Raw genomic sequence first — 17,346 nt, forward strand, 5'->3', positions numbered from 1 at the left:
AGAGGGAGGAAGAAGAGGATTATTGGGTGAAAGCCAGGAGGAGAGGAGAAAAAGAACATGGGACACACAATTTAACCCCTTCAGCAGGGCACAGCAGTCAAGGGGCATTCAATTAAAGATTGACGTGCCCTGCAGACTGCTGAGACCCAACAACAATATTTCCTCAAAAAGTCCCATGGAATAACGACAACACACAGATCTTAACCAAAACTCCTTTTAATGGGTAGAAGTCGGTCACAGCCAAAAAGGACATGCTCAGTATTTAACCGGTATAAAACTCGGTTAAGGCACTATTGGCCAGCTGAAACGGGTGCAAATCCATATGCCACAGCTGGACTCCCAGCGCAAGTCAGACTTCGTCCCGGAAAAAAACATCAAGATGGAGAAAATGACCGCTAAGGAGGAGCGGAGTATTTATACTGCGCTCCGCCCCCCACCCATTTGGTAAAAAGCTTGTTCTATGCTATCCTGGAGACCGGAGAGAAAAATATCCAGCCCTATTTCCGTCAGATGGACTCCATCGGGTAGCATAAGACTGGAATTGTCTCCCTCAAGTTGGTGATGCCTCATGACCACTCCGGCCTTAAAACGGATAAAGCGGGACAAGCGGGCATTAAGCGTGCGCACAGAACGTTCAACTGCCGCCACATCTCTCGCGCCCTGCCATGCAACACGTGACATGACCTCTGACCAAATCAGAGTAAGCTCTGGAAAAAGTCTGTGGAATTTATCCACGTCGGAGCGCATGATTGTGAGGAGTTCCGCTAGGTGAAAGGAGCAGAGATCATTCCCGCCCGCATGCAGGACTAGAATTAAGGGAGAGGAAGCAGTCTGAGCTATCCGCACCACCTCGGGAAGAACCTGAGGCCAGGTCAAGCCTCTTATTCCTCTCAAAAAAACGTTGATGCCGTGGAACCCAAGACCTCTGCCACCTGGTCGACGTTCTGCTCTTTGGGATGCCCAGAAGATGTAAGAGTGGCCCAGTATCCTCACTGTGTGTTTTACACCATCTATGAAGAGATAATAAAGTTAGTGAAGCAATAAATTCGGTCTGATGTATCTTGCAAAACAGGAGGAACGCCATCTACCAATGTGCTGGATCTCGGAGTTAGGCAAACCAGCACGGGCTGCTTCGGTAGCAGCTGCTATCCTAAAGGAGTACGTACCAAATACCTTGAGAGGAAGGCCTACGAAAGCTAAACATTTCCAAAAAAACTAGATTGAAATTGAAAAACCGTAAGAGGAGAACCATCCTCATGTGAGAAAAAGGAGTCACCAGATCGCCAGAATGATAAGTAATTATTAACAAGGGTTAAAGGACAAATAGGACCTGGGATGGTAAGAAGGGGAACCCATGAACAAATACCGGACGGGTCAATTTTCGATTTCCGAAAGTGGATACGGAGACCTCGGTCACAGGGAGTGATACCATCATACTGGAGTCCTCCTGAAGTGCGCTTGGATGGGGACACCAATTCACTAATGCGCAAAGCACCAAACCAAAAAACGCGAGTCAAAAAGCGGCAGAGAGTAGAGCAGACTTGAAAGGAGAAGAGCGGACAGCGGGAGTGGGTTGATTAGGCGGGTAAGTAAACTGAAAGAAATGGGCCGTCTGTTCTCCTGACGAGTGTGCTCCCTCCTCCAATCCATAATAGCCTGCCGAATGATGAAAACCTTAGTAACATCGTTCCAACCTAAGAGGCGAAAATAAACACCGAGATCAGATAGGCGGTTCTGTGCAACGGCTCCTGAAACACCCATGCTACGCAAGTAAAGTAAATATTCGATTGTGACCTCCAGACGGGCAGCGTCGGATGCTGCTGCTGATCTATCCCCAAATAGGTTATGCCACTCATTCCATGCCTTACCGTAAGAACGCCATGTAGATGAGGCCACTGAAGATCTCACCAACTCCATCAATCTTTCTCTACCACCTCCCACATGAGGGATGGGCATGGATGCCCCTCTGGTTTGGCTGCGGGGAAACATTCCCGGAATTTCTGCCAATCGAAACGAGAAAGAGAATCAGCAATGACATTATTTGTACCCGGAACATGGCGGGCTTAAAACCAGATGTTTAAACGTAAGCATTTTAATACCAGGAATCTGAGTAATTTGATAACCAGGGGAGATGAGGATGACAAGTGATTTATGGCGTGTACAATACTCATATTGTCAGTCCAATAACAGATCCGTTTATCCCTGAGGGATGGGCCCCATAAAGAAATGGCTGTGATGATAGGAAATAACTCTAACCAAGTAAGGTTTTTAACCCAGCCCTCAGTGCGCCAAGATTCCGGCCAAGGTTCGGCACACCATTGGTCTCCAAAAATGACACTGAAACCAGTAGATCCAGCGGCATCGGAAAAAAGGGAGAGATCCTCATTAGTCAATTCCGATGACTAAAAGAATGTATATCCATTATAGGACAAGAGGAACTCCTTCCCAACCAGCAAGTCTGCTTTCAAAGGAGGTTTTATCCGAATTCTATGATGGGGAAGCTTGATGCTTTTGGTCGAGAGGGATAAACGTCTGGAAAAATTCTCCCCATAGGCATTACTGTGCAAGCAAAGTTAAGGAGGCCTAGCATGGACTGCATTTGACATAGTGTTACTTTGAGGACAGAACAAAATCCTTCAATCTGGGACAGCAATTTTGAATTTTTTTCTGAGGGAAGGCGAAAAACCATGGCAACGGAATCAATCTCAATTCCTAAAAAGGATAGCGAAGTAGTAGCAAAAGTTTTTCCACTGGATAAGGGAACGCCAAAATACGACGCGAAAAAAATAAAATTGTCCAGCAAAAATTGACAGGACCTGGAATCTGGTGGTCCCACAAAAAGAAAATCGTCAAGATAATGGATTATAGCGGAGGAACCTGTTTCATACTTAACCACCCATTCTAGGAAAGAACCAAATAATTCAAAATAATAGCAAGAGATGGAACAACCCATGGGAAGGCAGGTAGATCTCACATCACCGTTACTTTCTGAGTAGCAACGTCTTCGGAAAGTTTATGAAGCTACATTTACAGAAAACATTGGTCCACTGGCTTTACTAAACGCCATCTACAAATTCGAGCTTCAAGATTTGGAGAGGTGTGTATTGCAAGAATTTTTATCACCCAACCACTTTGAGTAGCAGAAGGAGAGATAGCATTAGCAAACTCTCAAGAACTATCTGCATTCTACAATGACGGAACAACGGTTAAACAGCCGAGCCCTTCTGTCAATTGAACATGAGCTCGCCAGACACCTGAATATTAAAGACCTGATTAAGGATTTTTCTAACCAGCAGGTAAAACGACTGCCTGTTCCATACATGTAAATTTGCATCTTCACATCTTCTACATGTAGCCAGTTTTACATTAGTGTGTTATTGCCATGTATGTTCCCCTGTATTATGGATGAGTGTCCTAGCCTGACTGCGGGATTACTGACCCAAAGTCCTAGTATTAGACAGATGTAACAGATCGGATAGTAATGTTTCAGTTCTGAGACCTGCACCTGACTGACCCTGCGATGCACTATCCGTACCCCAGATGGGAATACCCATTTAATATTAGGGCTCAGTTTTTAGGATAGAGCGCACTATTGTTTGTTGTTCTTGAATTTATGGAAATACATCTTTATTATTATGGTTCATTTCCTTAGATCGTGTGCAAAACTGTTTGTTGTTTTAATATGTTTTCTGACCTCACAAAATGACCTTATTTTCATTGTATTAATTGGTTATACGTTTTGTCTTTGTTTTGTCTTTGTTTTGTTACATTATAATTTTGCACTTTACATAATTGACCAAAGGATTTAACTAAATGACTCTTATGAAAAATAGATTTAATTAGCGAAATGTTTAGTGGGAATGTTTTACAAAACTTTTATGTTAAGGGCATTGACCGTGTTCTGGTTATTCTTAACCAATGTGTGTGTGAGATGAATAAAAGGCCCTTAATGCAGAAATTCAACATAGAAATATAGTCTATTTCCCATATTTCGTATTTAGTGCCGAAGTTCAAGAAAGACCATAATACTAAGTGCCTTATCATCATCTCAAACACATTGGTAAAGAATAACCAGAAAATTGCCAATCCTTTTAATCATAGTTTAACTTTTTGGAAGAATTTACTTTAAAGTTTGTCACCCCTTATATCATAAATAATAAATAAACAGAAATTGCTTTTCTAATAGAATAACACGTCCAGAAGAGATTCCTTTTCAGCAGTCACCTCATTATCATAGCCAGCAGGATTACAATGAGAGATAACAGAATCCACCATTCACATTAGGTCGTGTCACAGCTCACCTCTTCCCCTTTCCTGCACAATGACATCTGCATGTCACTAAACATGAGAACATGTATAGAAAACTCTCCCTAGGAATTAGACTCCCATATTTTGTCTTGTGATATATATACATCCATATGTCTATTGTTCATATCTCCAAACAGGCAAGACAGCAGATTTCCATAAATGTACAGAAAACAGGATACAATAATCTGAAGTCAGAAATACAGATTATAAAAAAATTATCACAATCTGGTTTCAATTAGTTTAAAAAATGTACGTCACTCATTCCCTTAAAGAAAAATAAGCAAAATATACCTAAAAAGAATATTGGATAGTTTAAGAAATGTTTAATAGGTTAGAGTAGAGTAGGGCCCTGCCAAAAGAGTCTACCTTGTCGTGGTGGCAGGCTTAAAAAATCTTTTGGCCAAAACAAAAGCTGATGGCTGTGTATGTGATATGGTGTTCGATGGGAACTGTTTATGTGTGATTGGTGAAACCGAGGTGCAGAAGCAGAGTTTTTCCAAGAGTGGGAGGTGGGACGGTGGAAAGTTTGAGGGGTGGAGGCGGGGCTGGTGTGGAGTCTCAAGGGTGCCCGGAAATGTTGCCAGTATGGGGTGCTGAAATTCCTGGTGGCAGCCCTGCTTCAGTATGTAGCAAAAATCACAGTCTCCTACTCTCCACAGGCATGTGTTCAAAGGAGTATGTTACGGATCCGGGTGGTGGAACCTCTGTGCTGCGGTGCAAGGAGGGACCAGAGGGGCGTAAGTAGCTGTCAACTCGGACTGACCAAGGTCATACGGCGGCTCAATCGACTCCGTGACCAGGGAAGACCGAGCAGAGAGACCAGGTGCTACTCTGGGACCAACCTTGTATGAGAGCAGGTGACTCCCACGGGTCAGAAGGCAGGAACTGACCGGTACAGCAGATGAGCACGGCAGGCAGGCTGACGGGTGATCCGGGTAGGCAGACTGGCAGACACGGCAGATAACAAGCAGGAGCCTCCAGATAAGCTGACTGGTAGGCACGGTAGGTAACAGGCAGGTGCTTCCAGGTAAGCAGGCGGGCAAGGCCCATAGACAGACTGGCGGACTTGACTGTAGACAGACTGTCGGGCTGGAGAGTAGACAAGCTGGCGGACTGGACTAGTAGTCAGGCTGGCGGGCTGGACTTGTAGTCAGGTTGGCGGGCTGGACTTGTAGTCAGGCTGGCGGGCTGGACTTGTAGTCAAGCTGGCGGGCTGGACTGGTAGTCAGGCTGGCAGCAGGACCTGAGGGCTGAAGCAGAGTTTAACACACAAAGCTACAACCTTGCATGGGCACCTCCATCTTGGAGGAGGTGCCTTTTATATGAGAGGTCCTCCGGTCATTGGCCGGGGACTCCTTAGGACGGCGTGCGCGGCCCCTTTAAGAGGGCGCCCTAAGCACAATGCCCGGGAAGCTGCGCGCCGGCAGAAGCAGGAGCGCCGGAGGACGCCGGGAGGGGAGCGCGGCGGTAAGAGGGACGGCGTCTCTGCCTGTCAAGGCGCAGAGACACCGATACTACAGAGTATTGTCATGACAAGCACTGGGGTGTTCAGAAAACCTCAAGCTGTCATGACAACCCTTTGGCACCCCACAATCATGATGCAGGGACAGTTAGAACAGTGTGCCCCACCTGGACCAGTCGCTGTAAATTCTGCCATCACAGATAGTTAGCGGCATATAACAGGTTAACGGTCGCTTCCCTCCACTCGCATCTGTTAGAGGCAGATGATGGCTGAATAATGCAGCCATCATTTGTCGGCTCAGTTCCCAAGTCCACATCAAAGAACGGGACCTGGGATTTGTTATTTTTTTCTATAAACCGTTTTGGTTTTTACTTTTTTTACTTTAGTCCCTTTACAGAATGTGAACCTGGTTGAGCTTTATTGCACGATGCTGCGAGGCATGATTTACAATTACAGCTGTGGGGGCCATTGTGTGAGTTGGTTGACTAAAAGAGCCCCCTACCTTTATTTGACAACCTAGATGCCACTGATACTATAGGTTGCGGCATCAAAGGCGTTAAAGATAACAGCTAGGATCAAAGACATTGACTGCTCAGTTCCTGCGGGAGCCCCTCAGTGATCCAGCTGGAATGGTGCCAGCACCAGAGGTGAGTATAGCTCCTATTATTTTACTTTGTGGAAACATATTGATTGAGAAGGGTTGGTCCTAGTAGTGAACATCAGAGAGAGACTTGCGGCCTAGCCGGAAAACCCAGTGATCCCCGCTAGGGCCAGAGCTTCATAGAGAACTTACATGGAAACTCACACGACTGGGCACACCACCTTTGTGAAGAGAACATTAACGTTAAATAGTGAAAGACTTTCTCTGCTATCCCAAGCTTACTGTTATTAGTTCTACTGTTGATTTGCCTTGTTACTAACACTTTACAGTTTAAAGTATATACCGTATATACTCGAGTATAAGCCAACTGTTTCCGCACACTGAACTCATCATCTTTCCTTCATCTCGCATATCTTCCCCACCTGATCTTTCTATCACAATAAATGACATCACACTTTCCCCGGTCCCCGGAGTAACCCCTGACTCTGCCCTGTCCTTCAAGCCCCACATCCAAGCTCTTGCCACCTCCTGTGGCCTCCAGCTCAAAAGTATTCCCAGAATCCATCCTTTCCTCAACCCTCAATCTATTAAACTGCTTGTTCATGCCCTCATCATCTCCCGCCTCGACTACTGCAACACCCTCCTCTGTGGCCTACCTGCTAACACTCTCGCACCCCTCCAGTCCATCCCCAACTCTGCTGCTCGACTGGTTCATCTCTCGCCTCACTATTCCTCTGCTACCCCCCTTTGCAAATACCTTCACATGCTAATAATAATAATAAAAAGTAATTTTTCATTTAACTTTGCATGAAGCCCTGTGGGTTATACAAAATTTCTGAATACGGTTTTGAATATTTTGAGGTGTATACATGACATATAGATCCCTCAAAATCTTTTCAAATGTGTAGATGGTCCTGAAAAACTGAGGGATGGGACATTTCATTGGCATACAAAATTCAAAGTACAAAAATGAGACTTTTTCTAAATATTTATCAAATTTCCGATATTTTTTATATAAATGTCTATCATATTGACCTAAATTTACCACGAACGTAAACTACAATGTGTCAAGAAAAAAATTATTACCACATAAAATGGCACATATTAGTTTAAAAAATTTGGCTTGGTCAGGAAAGTAAAAAGTACCTTAAGTGGGAAGGGGTTAAAGAGTTATTCCCAATATATGTAATAATTCTGAAGTGGAGCAGACTCCACAATACAAACTGTTTATTTTATTAAAATAAATACATTTCTTAGACCTGATGAGGCTTGTTTGGTTGCATTAAAAATCCACTTGCTTTTGAGCCGAAACATTGGCACCTGTTCACACGGGCCAATAAATACACCATTTTTTATGTAATTTTCTATTAAGTGCTACCATCTTTTTTGCTTACTTATATGCCGACACTGGGGTATCGTGTGCCGGGACCCTTGGAGCTCTCACCGCCATAAAACCTGAACGGCCGTGCAGTCCCTCCGCCTCTTATGGGACGTGCTGGTGAAGGTGCGTACGCAATGACATCATCGCGTACGCGTCTGCATAGAGGGCCAAGATGCCAGTACAGAAGTGCAGCTGCAGGGGATTATATGAGAGGTAAGTATCAATTTATTTATTTTTAATAGAATTAATTAAATGGTCTTGGGGGAGAGCTCATGATGAACTGGGAGTGGAGGTTGGGGAAAGCACTTGGAGAATAGGGAGTGGGGGAAGGGGAGAGCACATGATGAATTGGGAGTGGGGGGGGAGAGAGCACATGGTGAATTGGGGGTGGGGAGAGCAAATGATGATTTTGGAGTGGGGGTGGGGAGAGCTCATGATGAACTGAGAGTCGGGGTGGGGAGAGCACATGGAGAATTGGAAGTGGGGGGTGAGGAGAGCACAAGGTGAACTGGAATTAAGGGGTGGGGAGAGCACATGGTGAACTGGGAGTGGGGGGTGGGGAGAGCACATGGTGAATTGGGAGTGAGGAGTGGATAGAGCACATTATTAATTGGGGGTGGGGAGAGCACATGGTGGGTGGGGAGAGCAAATTATGAATTGAAGGTGGGGGGTGGAGAGAGCAAATGGTGAATTGCGAGTGGGGGATGGGGAGAGCACATGGTGAATTGGGGGTGGGGAGAGCAGATAATGATCTGGGGGGTGGGGAGAGTACATGGTGAATTGGAAGTGGGGGGTGGGGAGAGCATATGCTGAATGGGGGGGTGAGGAGAGCAAATGATGAATTGGGAGTGGTTGGGGAGAGCAAATGATTAATTGAGAGAGGTGAGTGGGGAGAGCAAATTGTGAATTGGGAGTGTGGAGAGCACATGGTGAATTGGGGGTGGGGAGAGCAAATGATGAAGTGGGGGTGGGGAGAGCAAATGGTGAATTGGGGGTGGGGAGAGCAAACGGTGAATTGGGAGTGGTGGGTGGGGAGAGCAAATGGTGCATTGGGAGTGGGGGTGGGGAGAGCTAATGGTAAATTGGGAGTGGGGAGAGAAAATGGTCAATTGGGAGGGAGCGGTAGTGAGAGCTAATGGTGAATTGGGAGTGTGGAGTGCACATGATGAATTGGGGGTGGGAAGAGCAAATGGTGAATTGGGAATAGGGGGTGGGGAGAACTAATGGTGAATGGAGCAAATAGTGAGTGGGGGGTGGGGAGAGCAAACGTTGAATTGGAAGTGGGGGTAGAGAGCAGATGGTGAATTAGGAGTGCGGGTGGGGAGAGCAAATGGTGAATTGGGAGTGGAGGGTGGGGTGAGCAAATGGTGAATTGGGAGTGGAGGGTGGGGAGAACAAATGGTGAATTGGGAGTGGGGAGAGCAAATGATGAGTTGGGAGTGGGGAGAGCAAATGGTGAATGGGGAGTGGGGATGGGGGGAGCAAATGGTGAATTGGGAGTGGGGGGTGGGGAGAGCTAGTGGTGAATTTGGAGTGGGGAGAGCTAATGGTGAATTTGGAGTGGGGAGAGCAAATGTTGAATGGGGGGTGGGGAGAGCTAATGGTGAATTGGGAGTGGGGGAGAGCAAATAATGAATTGGGAGTGGGGGAGAGCAAATGATGAATTGGGAGTGAGGGAGAATAAATGATTATGAATACAGGTTGGGAGAGAGCATGAACATGACATAATGAATTGGAGTGGAGGGGTTCATGTAAATATAATGAATTGGGGGAGCGGAAGGTACAGAGTGGGGGGTGTTGAGGATGCAGGAGTGTGACTGGTAATGAATTGGGAAAGAGTACAGGTGCTATTTAATTTATATATTTATTGGGTGGAGAAAGTGGCTATTTACAGTTAGTGGGGGGGGCCGTGGTGGATTACAATTTGTATTTGGAATGGTGGGTTGCATAATAACTAATTATATATTAATGGTGGGTGCACATCTGTATTCAGCTGCGTAATGTAGAAATTGGGGAATGTGCTCTAGATAACTGTGTGCTATTTTATGCAGAGACGAGTCCTGGCTGGAAGAAGTGAGGTCGGTCTGCGCTGGATGAAAGTGAAAAAAAGCGAAGATGAAGGACTTCAACTAGAGACGTCACTTGTGAGTCAGTGTGTTCTCTGTACAATGACACTATATACTAATGTGCAGAGCTCCTGTGTATGTCACTGGTGATCACTGTATTACCTGTACACTATACACTATATGGAGAGCTCCTGTGCATAATGTCACTGGTGATCACTGTATTACCTGTACACTATATACACAGCTCCTATGTATAATGTCACTGGTGATCACTGTATTACCTGTACACTGACACTATATACAGAGCTCCTGTGTATAATGTCACTGGTGATCACTGTATTACCTGTACACTATATACACAGCTCCTATGTATAATGTCACTGGTGATCACTGTATTACCTGTACACTGACACTATATACAGAGCTCCTGTGTATAATGTCACTGGTGATCACTGTACACCGTCTACTATGTAGAGAGCTCCTGTGTATAATGGCACTTATGGTAATATTAGTATTTTTTTTTTTTTTTATTAATGATCAGTATTGTATTATTTGGTCACTATGTGGTGGTAATATGTGGTCCGGTCATGGTGTGGCGGTATTTGTCCCTTACACTGTGTGCAGAATTATTAGGCAAGTATTTTAGAGGATTATTTTTATTATTGATCAACAACTATGTTCTCAATCAACCCAAAAGACTCATAAATATCCAAGCTTAATATTTTTGGAAGTTGGAGTGTTTTTTTTTTAGATTTGGCTATCTTAGGAGGATATCTGTGTGTGCAGGTAACTATTACTGTGCAGAATTATTAGGCAACTTAATAAAAACCAAATATAATCCTATGTCAGTTGTTTATTTTCACCAGGTAAACCAATATCAGTGCACAAAATTTAGAAATAAACATTTCTGACATGCAAAAATAAAAACCAAAAAAATTAGTGATCATTATAGCCACCTTTCTTTATGATGACACTCAACAGCCTTCCATCCATAGATTCTGTCTGTTGCTTGATATGTTTTCGATCAACATTGCGTGCAGCAGCCACCACAGCCTCCCAGACACTGTTCCGAGAGGTGTACTGTTTTCACTCCCTGTAGATCTCACATTTTATGATGGACCCCAGGTTCTCTATGGGGTTCAGATCAGATGAACAAGGGGGCCATGTCATTATTTTTTCTTCTTTTAGACCTTTACTGGCCAGCCACGCTGTGGAGTAGTTGGATGCATGTGAGGGAGCATTGTCCTGCATTTAAATCATGTTTTTTTTGAACGATACCGACTTCTTCCTGTACCACTGCTTGAAGAAGTTGTCTTCCAGAAAGTGGCAGTAGGTCTGAGAGTTGAGCTTCACTCCATCCTCAACCCGAAAAGGTCCCATAAGTTCATCTTTGATTATATCAGCCCATACCAGTACCCCACCTCCACCTTGCTGGCGTCTGAGTCGAAGTGGAGCTCTCTGCCCTTTACTGATCCAGCCTCTGGCCCATCCATCTGGCCCATCAAGAGTCACTCTCATTTCATCAGTCCATAAAACCTTTGAAAAATCAGTCTTAAGATATTTCTTGGCCCATTCTTGACATTTTATCTTATGTTTCTTGTTCAAAGGTGGTCGTTTTCAGCCTTCCTTACCTTGGCCATGTCCCTGAGTATCGCACACCTTGTGCTTTTTGATACTCCAGTAACGTTGCAGCTCTGAAATATGGCAAAGCTGGTGGCGAATGGCATCTTGGCAGCTTCACGCTTGATTTTCGTCAATTCATGGGCAGTTATTTTGCGCCTTTTTTGGCCAACACGCTTCTTGCGACCCTGTTGGCTATTTGCCATGAAACGCTTGATTGTTCGGTGATCACGCTTCAAAAGTATGGAAATTTCAAGATTGCTGCATCCCTCTGCAAGACATCTCACAATTTTGGACTTTTCAGAGCCCGTCAAATCTCTCTTCTGACCCATTTTGCCAAAGGAAAGGAAGTTGCCTAATAATTAAGCACACCTTATATAGGGTGTTGATGTCATTAGTCAACACCTCTCCTCATTACAGAGATGCACATCACCAGATTTACTTAATTGGTAGTTGGCTCTCAAGCCTATGCAGCTTGGAGTAGGACAACATGTATAAAAATTATCATGTGATCAAAATACTTATTTGCCTAATAATTCTGCACACAGTGTATATGTGGTATTATTTGGTGACCATTTGGTGGTAATATGTGGTCTGGCCATGGTGTGGCGGTATTTTTTCCTTGTATGTGGTATTATTTGATCACTATGTGGTGGTAATATGTGGTCTGGCCATGGTGTGGCGGTATTTTTTCCTTGTATGTGCTATTATTTGATCACTATGTGGTGGTAATATGTGGTCTGGTCATGGTGTGGCAGTATACCTTGTATGTGGTATTATTTGGTGACTATGTGATGGTAAATTGTGGTCCGGCTATGGTGTGATGGTTTTTGTTCCTTGAATGTGATATTATTAGTCATTTTAAAAAATGTATGTGACACATTCCTTTAAAGAAAAAGAAATAAAAATATACCTAAAAAGAGTATTGGATATTTTAAGAAAGGTTTAATAGGTTAGAGTAAAGTAGGGCCCAGCCAAAAGAGTCTAACTTGTCGTGGTGGTTGATTAAAAAAATCTTTTGGCCAAAACAAAAGTTGCTGGCTATGTATGTGATATATGGTTGAGTGGGAACTGTAAATCTGTGATTGGTGAGGGCGTGGTGCAGAAGTGGAGTTTTTCCAATATTTGGTGGTGGGACTGTGGAAGTTTCGAGGGGTGGAGGTGGAGCTGGGGTGGAGCCTGGGCGGAGTCTCAAGGGAGCTTGAAAATGTTGCCAATATTGGGCCCTGAAATTCCTGGTGGCAGCCCTCTATCTATCTGTCTATCTAAATAACAAAGTAAGGCTATGTGTGTTATGATCTGCAAGAAGAAATAAGGAAAGATAGGGGAAAGCTGTCCCTACAGTAAGACTAAGCTGAATCCCTACGATGTAGCGGGCTGCCTGTTCCTAGTCAACAGACCCACTTTTTTCTTCGGCTAGTCTGAACGAAGACCTATAGAATTAAGGAAGGGCTCCTAAAGAACTAAGGACTGGGACAAAAATGGGACACTTCCTAAACAGAAATTGTTGTAGAACACAAAAGACAAATTGACAAAAAGTACTAGAGGTCCAAGAGGACCAAGCAAACTGACAGAGCTAGGCACCGAAGCACCAGGCTAGCAAAACAGTCAAACAACACTGAAGTCCAGCAAAGCCAGAAGGGCAGAGCTGGAATATATAGGCAGGTGGTCACGTGGCCACAAAACACAAGATAGCAAAAACTAACAGGAGGGTTCTAACAGAACCCCCTCTTCTATGAGGATCCTCCTGATCCTCCAGGCCCAGGCCTTTGAGGAAACCTCCTGTGGAAAGCTTTAACTAGCCTAGGAGCAGAGACATCATCCGTCCTTACCCAGGAGTAGTCTTCGGGACCGAAACCCTTCCAGGAGACAAGATACTGTAATTTCCCTCTATGCCATCTAGAATTCAAAATACGAGAAATTTCATATTCGCCGTCTTCCACCACAGGAGGAACTGTGACAGTGGCGTCCCTATTAGATACGTCAGCCTTTTTCAAGAAGGAAACATGAAATACAGGATTAATCTTCCAGGAAGTAGGGACATCCAACCTAACAGCAGGTGGGTTAACAACCTGAAGCACTTTAAATGGACCCACAAACTTAGGACCCAGTTTTTTAGAGGGAATCCTCAAACGCAGGTTCTTCAAGGACAACCAAACCATGTCACCCACAGTAAACAAAACCTCTTTACGTTTCCTGTCAAAATACTTCTTGGACTTTTTGTTAGCCTCTTGAAGGTTACAACGTACATTAGTCCAAACTCTCTCTAAATCACCGGAAAAATTCTCCTCCTCCGGCACCGCCGACCCCAATTTGGAGAAAGAACCAAAAGACGGATGTCTCCCAGTACAACAAAAAAAAAGGAGAACACCCAGCAGAGGAGGATGTATGACTGTTAAGAGCAAATTCTGCGAGAAGCAGAAACTCCGACCACACCTCTTGATTGTCCGCCACAAAGCAACGCAAAAACTGCTCAACATCCTGGTTCTTTCTTTCAGTCTGTCCATTAGACTCAGGATGATAACCAGACGAAAATGACAAATGGACTCCCAACCTGCACAAAAAGCACGCCAAAAGCAAGCCACAAACTGAGGTCCTCTATCAGAAACAATATCCGTGGGAACACCATGGAGCTTGACAATCTCCTTAACAAATGCCTTAGCGAGTGTCTTGGCGCAGGGCAACTTAATGAATGGAACCAAATGACACATCTTACTAAAACGGTCCACGACCACCCAGATGACAGTAAAACCCTCGGACACAGGAAGATCAGTAATAAAATCCATAGTGAGATGCGTCCAAGGCGCACTAGGAACATCCAGAAGGCAAAGCAACCCCGCAGCAGGAGTATGTGAAGCCTTTGACCTAGCGCACACAGTACACTGACACACTCACTTGATGACTTCCTTCTGCCATCCAGGCCACCAAAAACTGCGACTGATCAGTCTCTTAGTCTCCGAAATTCCTGGATGACCTGCCAACAGAGACTCATGACACTCCACAAACAAATCTCTCCTAAAGGCTCCAGGCACGAACAACCTCCCATGGGGAGTGTTAGATGGAGCATCATCTTGAGCTTTCAGAATCCCATTCTCCAAAACAGAGTCCAAAGCCGCCACCACAACTCCTTTCTGTAAAATGCTCTCCTCCTCCTCGGCACCGACCGTAGGAGAGAAGCTGCGAGATAAAGCATTGGCTTTAACATTCTTAGTACCAGGGAAATAGGTAACAGAAAAATGAAACCGAGAAAAAAAAAGTGCCCACCTAGCTTGACGGGCATTCAAGCGCTTGGCAGCATCCAGATAAATCAAATTCTTATGATCTGTGAAAACCTGAATAGGAAATCTAGCGCCTTCCAAAAAATGACGCCAATGTTCAAACGCGAGTTTAATAGCCAGCAGCTCCCGATTTCCAACATCATAATTCAGTTCGGTTTCCGAAAAAATTTTCGAAAAGAAGGCACAAGGATGTACTCCACCCTTGTTCTCCTGAGACAAAACTGCTCCGACCCCCACCGATGAAGCATCGACCTCGACCAAAAAAGGCTTGGTCTCATCAGGCTGCATAAGGATAGGGGCAGAACTGAACCTCTCTTTGAGATACTCAAAAACTTCAATGGCCTCAGTAGTCCACTGGGCCGTATTCGCACCTTTCCTGGTGAGATCGGTTAGAGGTTTAACAATTACAGAAAAATTCTTAATGAATTTCCTGTAATAATTGGCAAAACCCAAAAATCTCTGTATAGATTTCAAACCAATAGGCCTAGGCCATTCCTGCACAGCCTGAACCTTCACAGGGTCCATCTCAAAGCAATCGCTGGAGACAATGTAGCCCAAAAAACAAATTTTCTGCACAGCAAACTCACATTTCTCCAGATTAGCAAAGAGTGAAATATCACCCAATAACTGCAAAACTTCAAGTACACTCTGCCAATGGGACTCCAGATCTGGTGAATAAATCAAAATGTCATCCAAATACACAACCACATTCTTACCAATCAGAGGTCTCAGGATGTCATTAATAGGGTTCTGAAAAAATGCAGGTGCATTGGTAAGACCAAAAGGCATCACCAGATTTTCAAAATGACCTACCGGAGTGTTAAAAGCAGTTTTCCATTCATCACCCTCCTTCACACGTAACAAATTGTATGCCCCCCGGAGATCAATTTTGGAGAACCACTTGTCTCCCACTAACTGGTTAAACAAGTCAGGAATTAACGGTAACGGGTAGGAATTGCGTACGGTAATCTTATTTCACGAAAATCCAGACATGGACATAAACCGCCGTCCTTTTTTTTAACAAAGAAGAATCCGACTGCCACAGGCGACTTAGAAGGTCTAATGTGACTAGCAACCAGGCTAGTCTCTTTGTACTCCTCCAAGGCCTTTCTTTCAGGGATAGTCAGTTTAAACAAGCGACTTTTGGGAAGAGTAGCACCCAGAACAAACTCAATGGCGCAATCATAATCCCTATGAGGAGGTAAAACTTGCGACTCCTCCAAAAAAACCCTCCAAAAATCTTGAATAGGTACAGGTAATTCCACTTTTTCCACAGCCGCAGAGCGACCATTACAACATTTATCATAGCACTTCGGACTCCAAAACTTAATCACATTAGTAGACCAGTCCAATAAAGGATTGTGCAGTTTTAACCAAGGCAATCCTAGAACAACTGGAGAGGGTAAATTATCCAAAACAACCAAGTCCAAAATTTCTTGGTGAACTCCATTGATAGTGCGAGAAAATACTGCAACCTTGTGAGTAATACAGTTCAAAGGAGTGTTATCAATTGCAACCACAGAAATAAGTGATGACAAAGGTTTGGATTTCAATTTAAGGTTTTCCAAAAACCCTTTATCAATCACATTAAGTGCTGAACCACAATCCACAAATACCTGAAATTCAATCAAATCTCCCTGCAGAGTAGTACTCCCAGAAAGAAATACTCTTGCAGAGCATAAACAAGCTATACGGGCGTAACTGACCTTTTTTTTTCTTTACTTAAATGACGCTCACAATACTTAATCAAATGGTCACCTTTACCACAATAAAGACACAATCCCTCAGCGAATCTCCAGTCTTTTTCCTGAGAGTGGAGTGACATCTCCCCAACCTCCATCGGTTCCCCGCCGTCAGTGCAGATTTTCTGGGGACTAGGACCTGACATTACAGGAGTCTTTACGTCATTGAGCCTGCACCTCAGTCTCCTGTCTATACGAACAGCTAACTGCATAGCCTCCTGCAGAGTCTCAGGTGCAGGGAATGCAATTAGCAAATCCTTAACCCTTTCACTCAGACCAGCAAGAAATAAACATCTAAGCGCCGAATCATTCCACTTAACTTCTGAAGCCCATCTCCTGATGTGTGTGAAATAATTTTCAACATCATCAGACCCCTGATTCAAACGTCTAAGTTCTGATTCAGCAGATGAGATTCGATCAGGATCGTCATATAATAGCCCCATAGCAGAAAAAAATTCTTCAACAGAATTTAAACACGGATCATTAGGCTGGAGGGAAAAGGCCCAACCCTGTGGTTCTTTGCGCAAAAGTGACATAATAAAACCAATGCGCTGTGATTCATTCCCAGAGGAACTTGGTCTCAAACGAAAATATAACAAATAAGCATTTTTAAAGGAAAAAAATCTTGCTGTTTACCATAAAAAACATCAGGCAGTCCTACCTTTGGTTCCACAAAATGCGCTCCAGGACAGCTACTCACGTGTTGCTGAAGCTCGGCCACCTCCAGAGACAATCCTTGCACGCGTTGAGCCAACTCCTGGACGGAAACCATACTGATCCCTGAATTTCTTTCCTTTTAGTTTTTTTTTTGGGCTGGACTTACTGTTGTGATCTGCAAGAAGAACTAAGGAAAGATAGGGGAAAGCTGTCCCTACAGTAAGACTAAGC

General features: G+C 44.3%; 1 protein-coding gene across 3 annotated transcripts in view; it reads right to left on the reverse strand.

Moving 5' to 3' along the window:
* Positions 1 to 200: 200 nt before the first annotated feature.
* Positions 201 to 17,346, reverse strand: part of LOC141217692 (uncharacterized) — a 50,598-nt gene continuing 33,452 nt past the window's right edge. For 2 of the 3 annotated variants that reach the window (XM_073665830.1, XM_073665829.1), the window contains exons 3-5: positions 5,151 to 5,558; positions 1,869 to 2,000; positions 201 to 1,010 (exon numbers count right to left, since the gene is read on the reverse strand). In XM_073665830.1, coding sequence (XP_073521931.1) covers positions 415 to 1,010; positions 1,869 to 2,000; positions 5,151 to 5,358 — 936 coding nt within the window. In that variant the 5' untranslated portion in view covers positions 5,359 to 5,558 and the 3' untranslated portion in view covers positions 201 to 414. The remainder of the gene's footprint in view (positions 1,011 to 1,868; positions 2,001 to 5,150; positions 5,559 to 17,346) is intronic. The other variant, XR_012286492.1, reaches the window with a different exon arrangement.

The sequence above is a fragment of the Phyllobates terribilis genome, unplaced genomic scaffold (genome assembly GCF_046119375.1).
Source record: "Phyllobates terribilis strain yellow unplaced genomic scaffold, ASM4611937v1 Scaffold_243__1_contigs__length_2969482, whole genome shotgun sequence".
NCBI classification, from domain to species: domain Eukaryota; kingdom Metazoa; phylum Chordata; class Amphibia; order Anura; family Dendrobatidae; genus Phyllobates; species Phyllobates terribilis.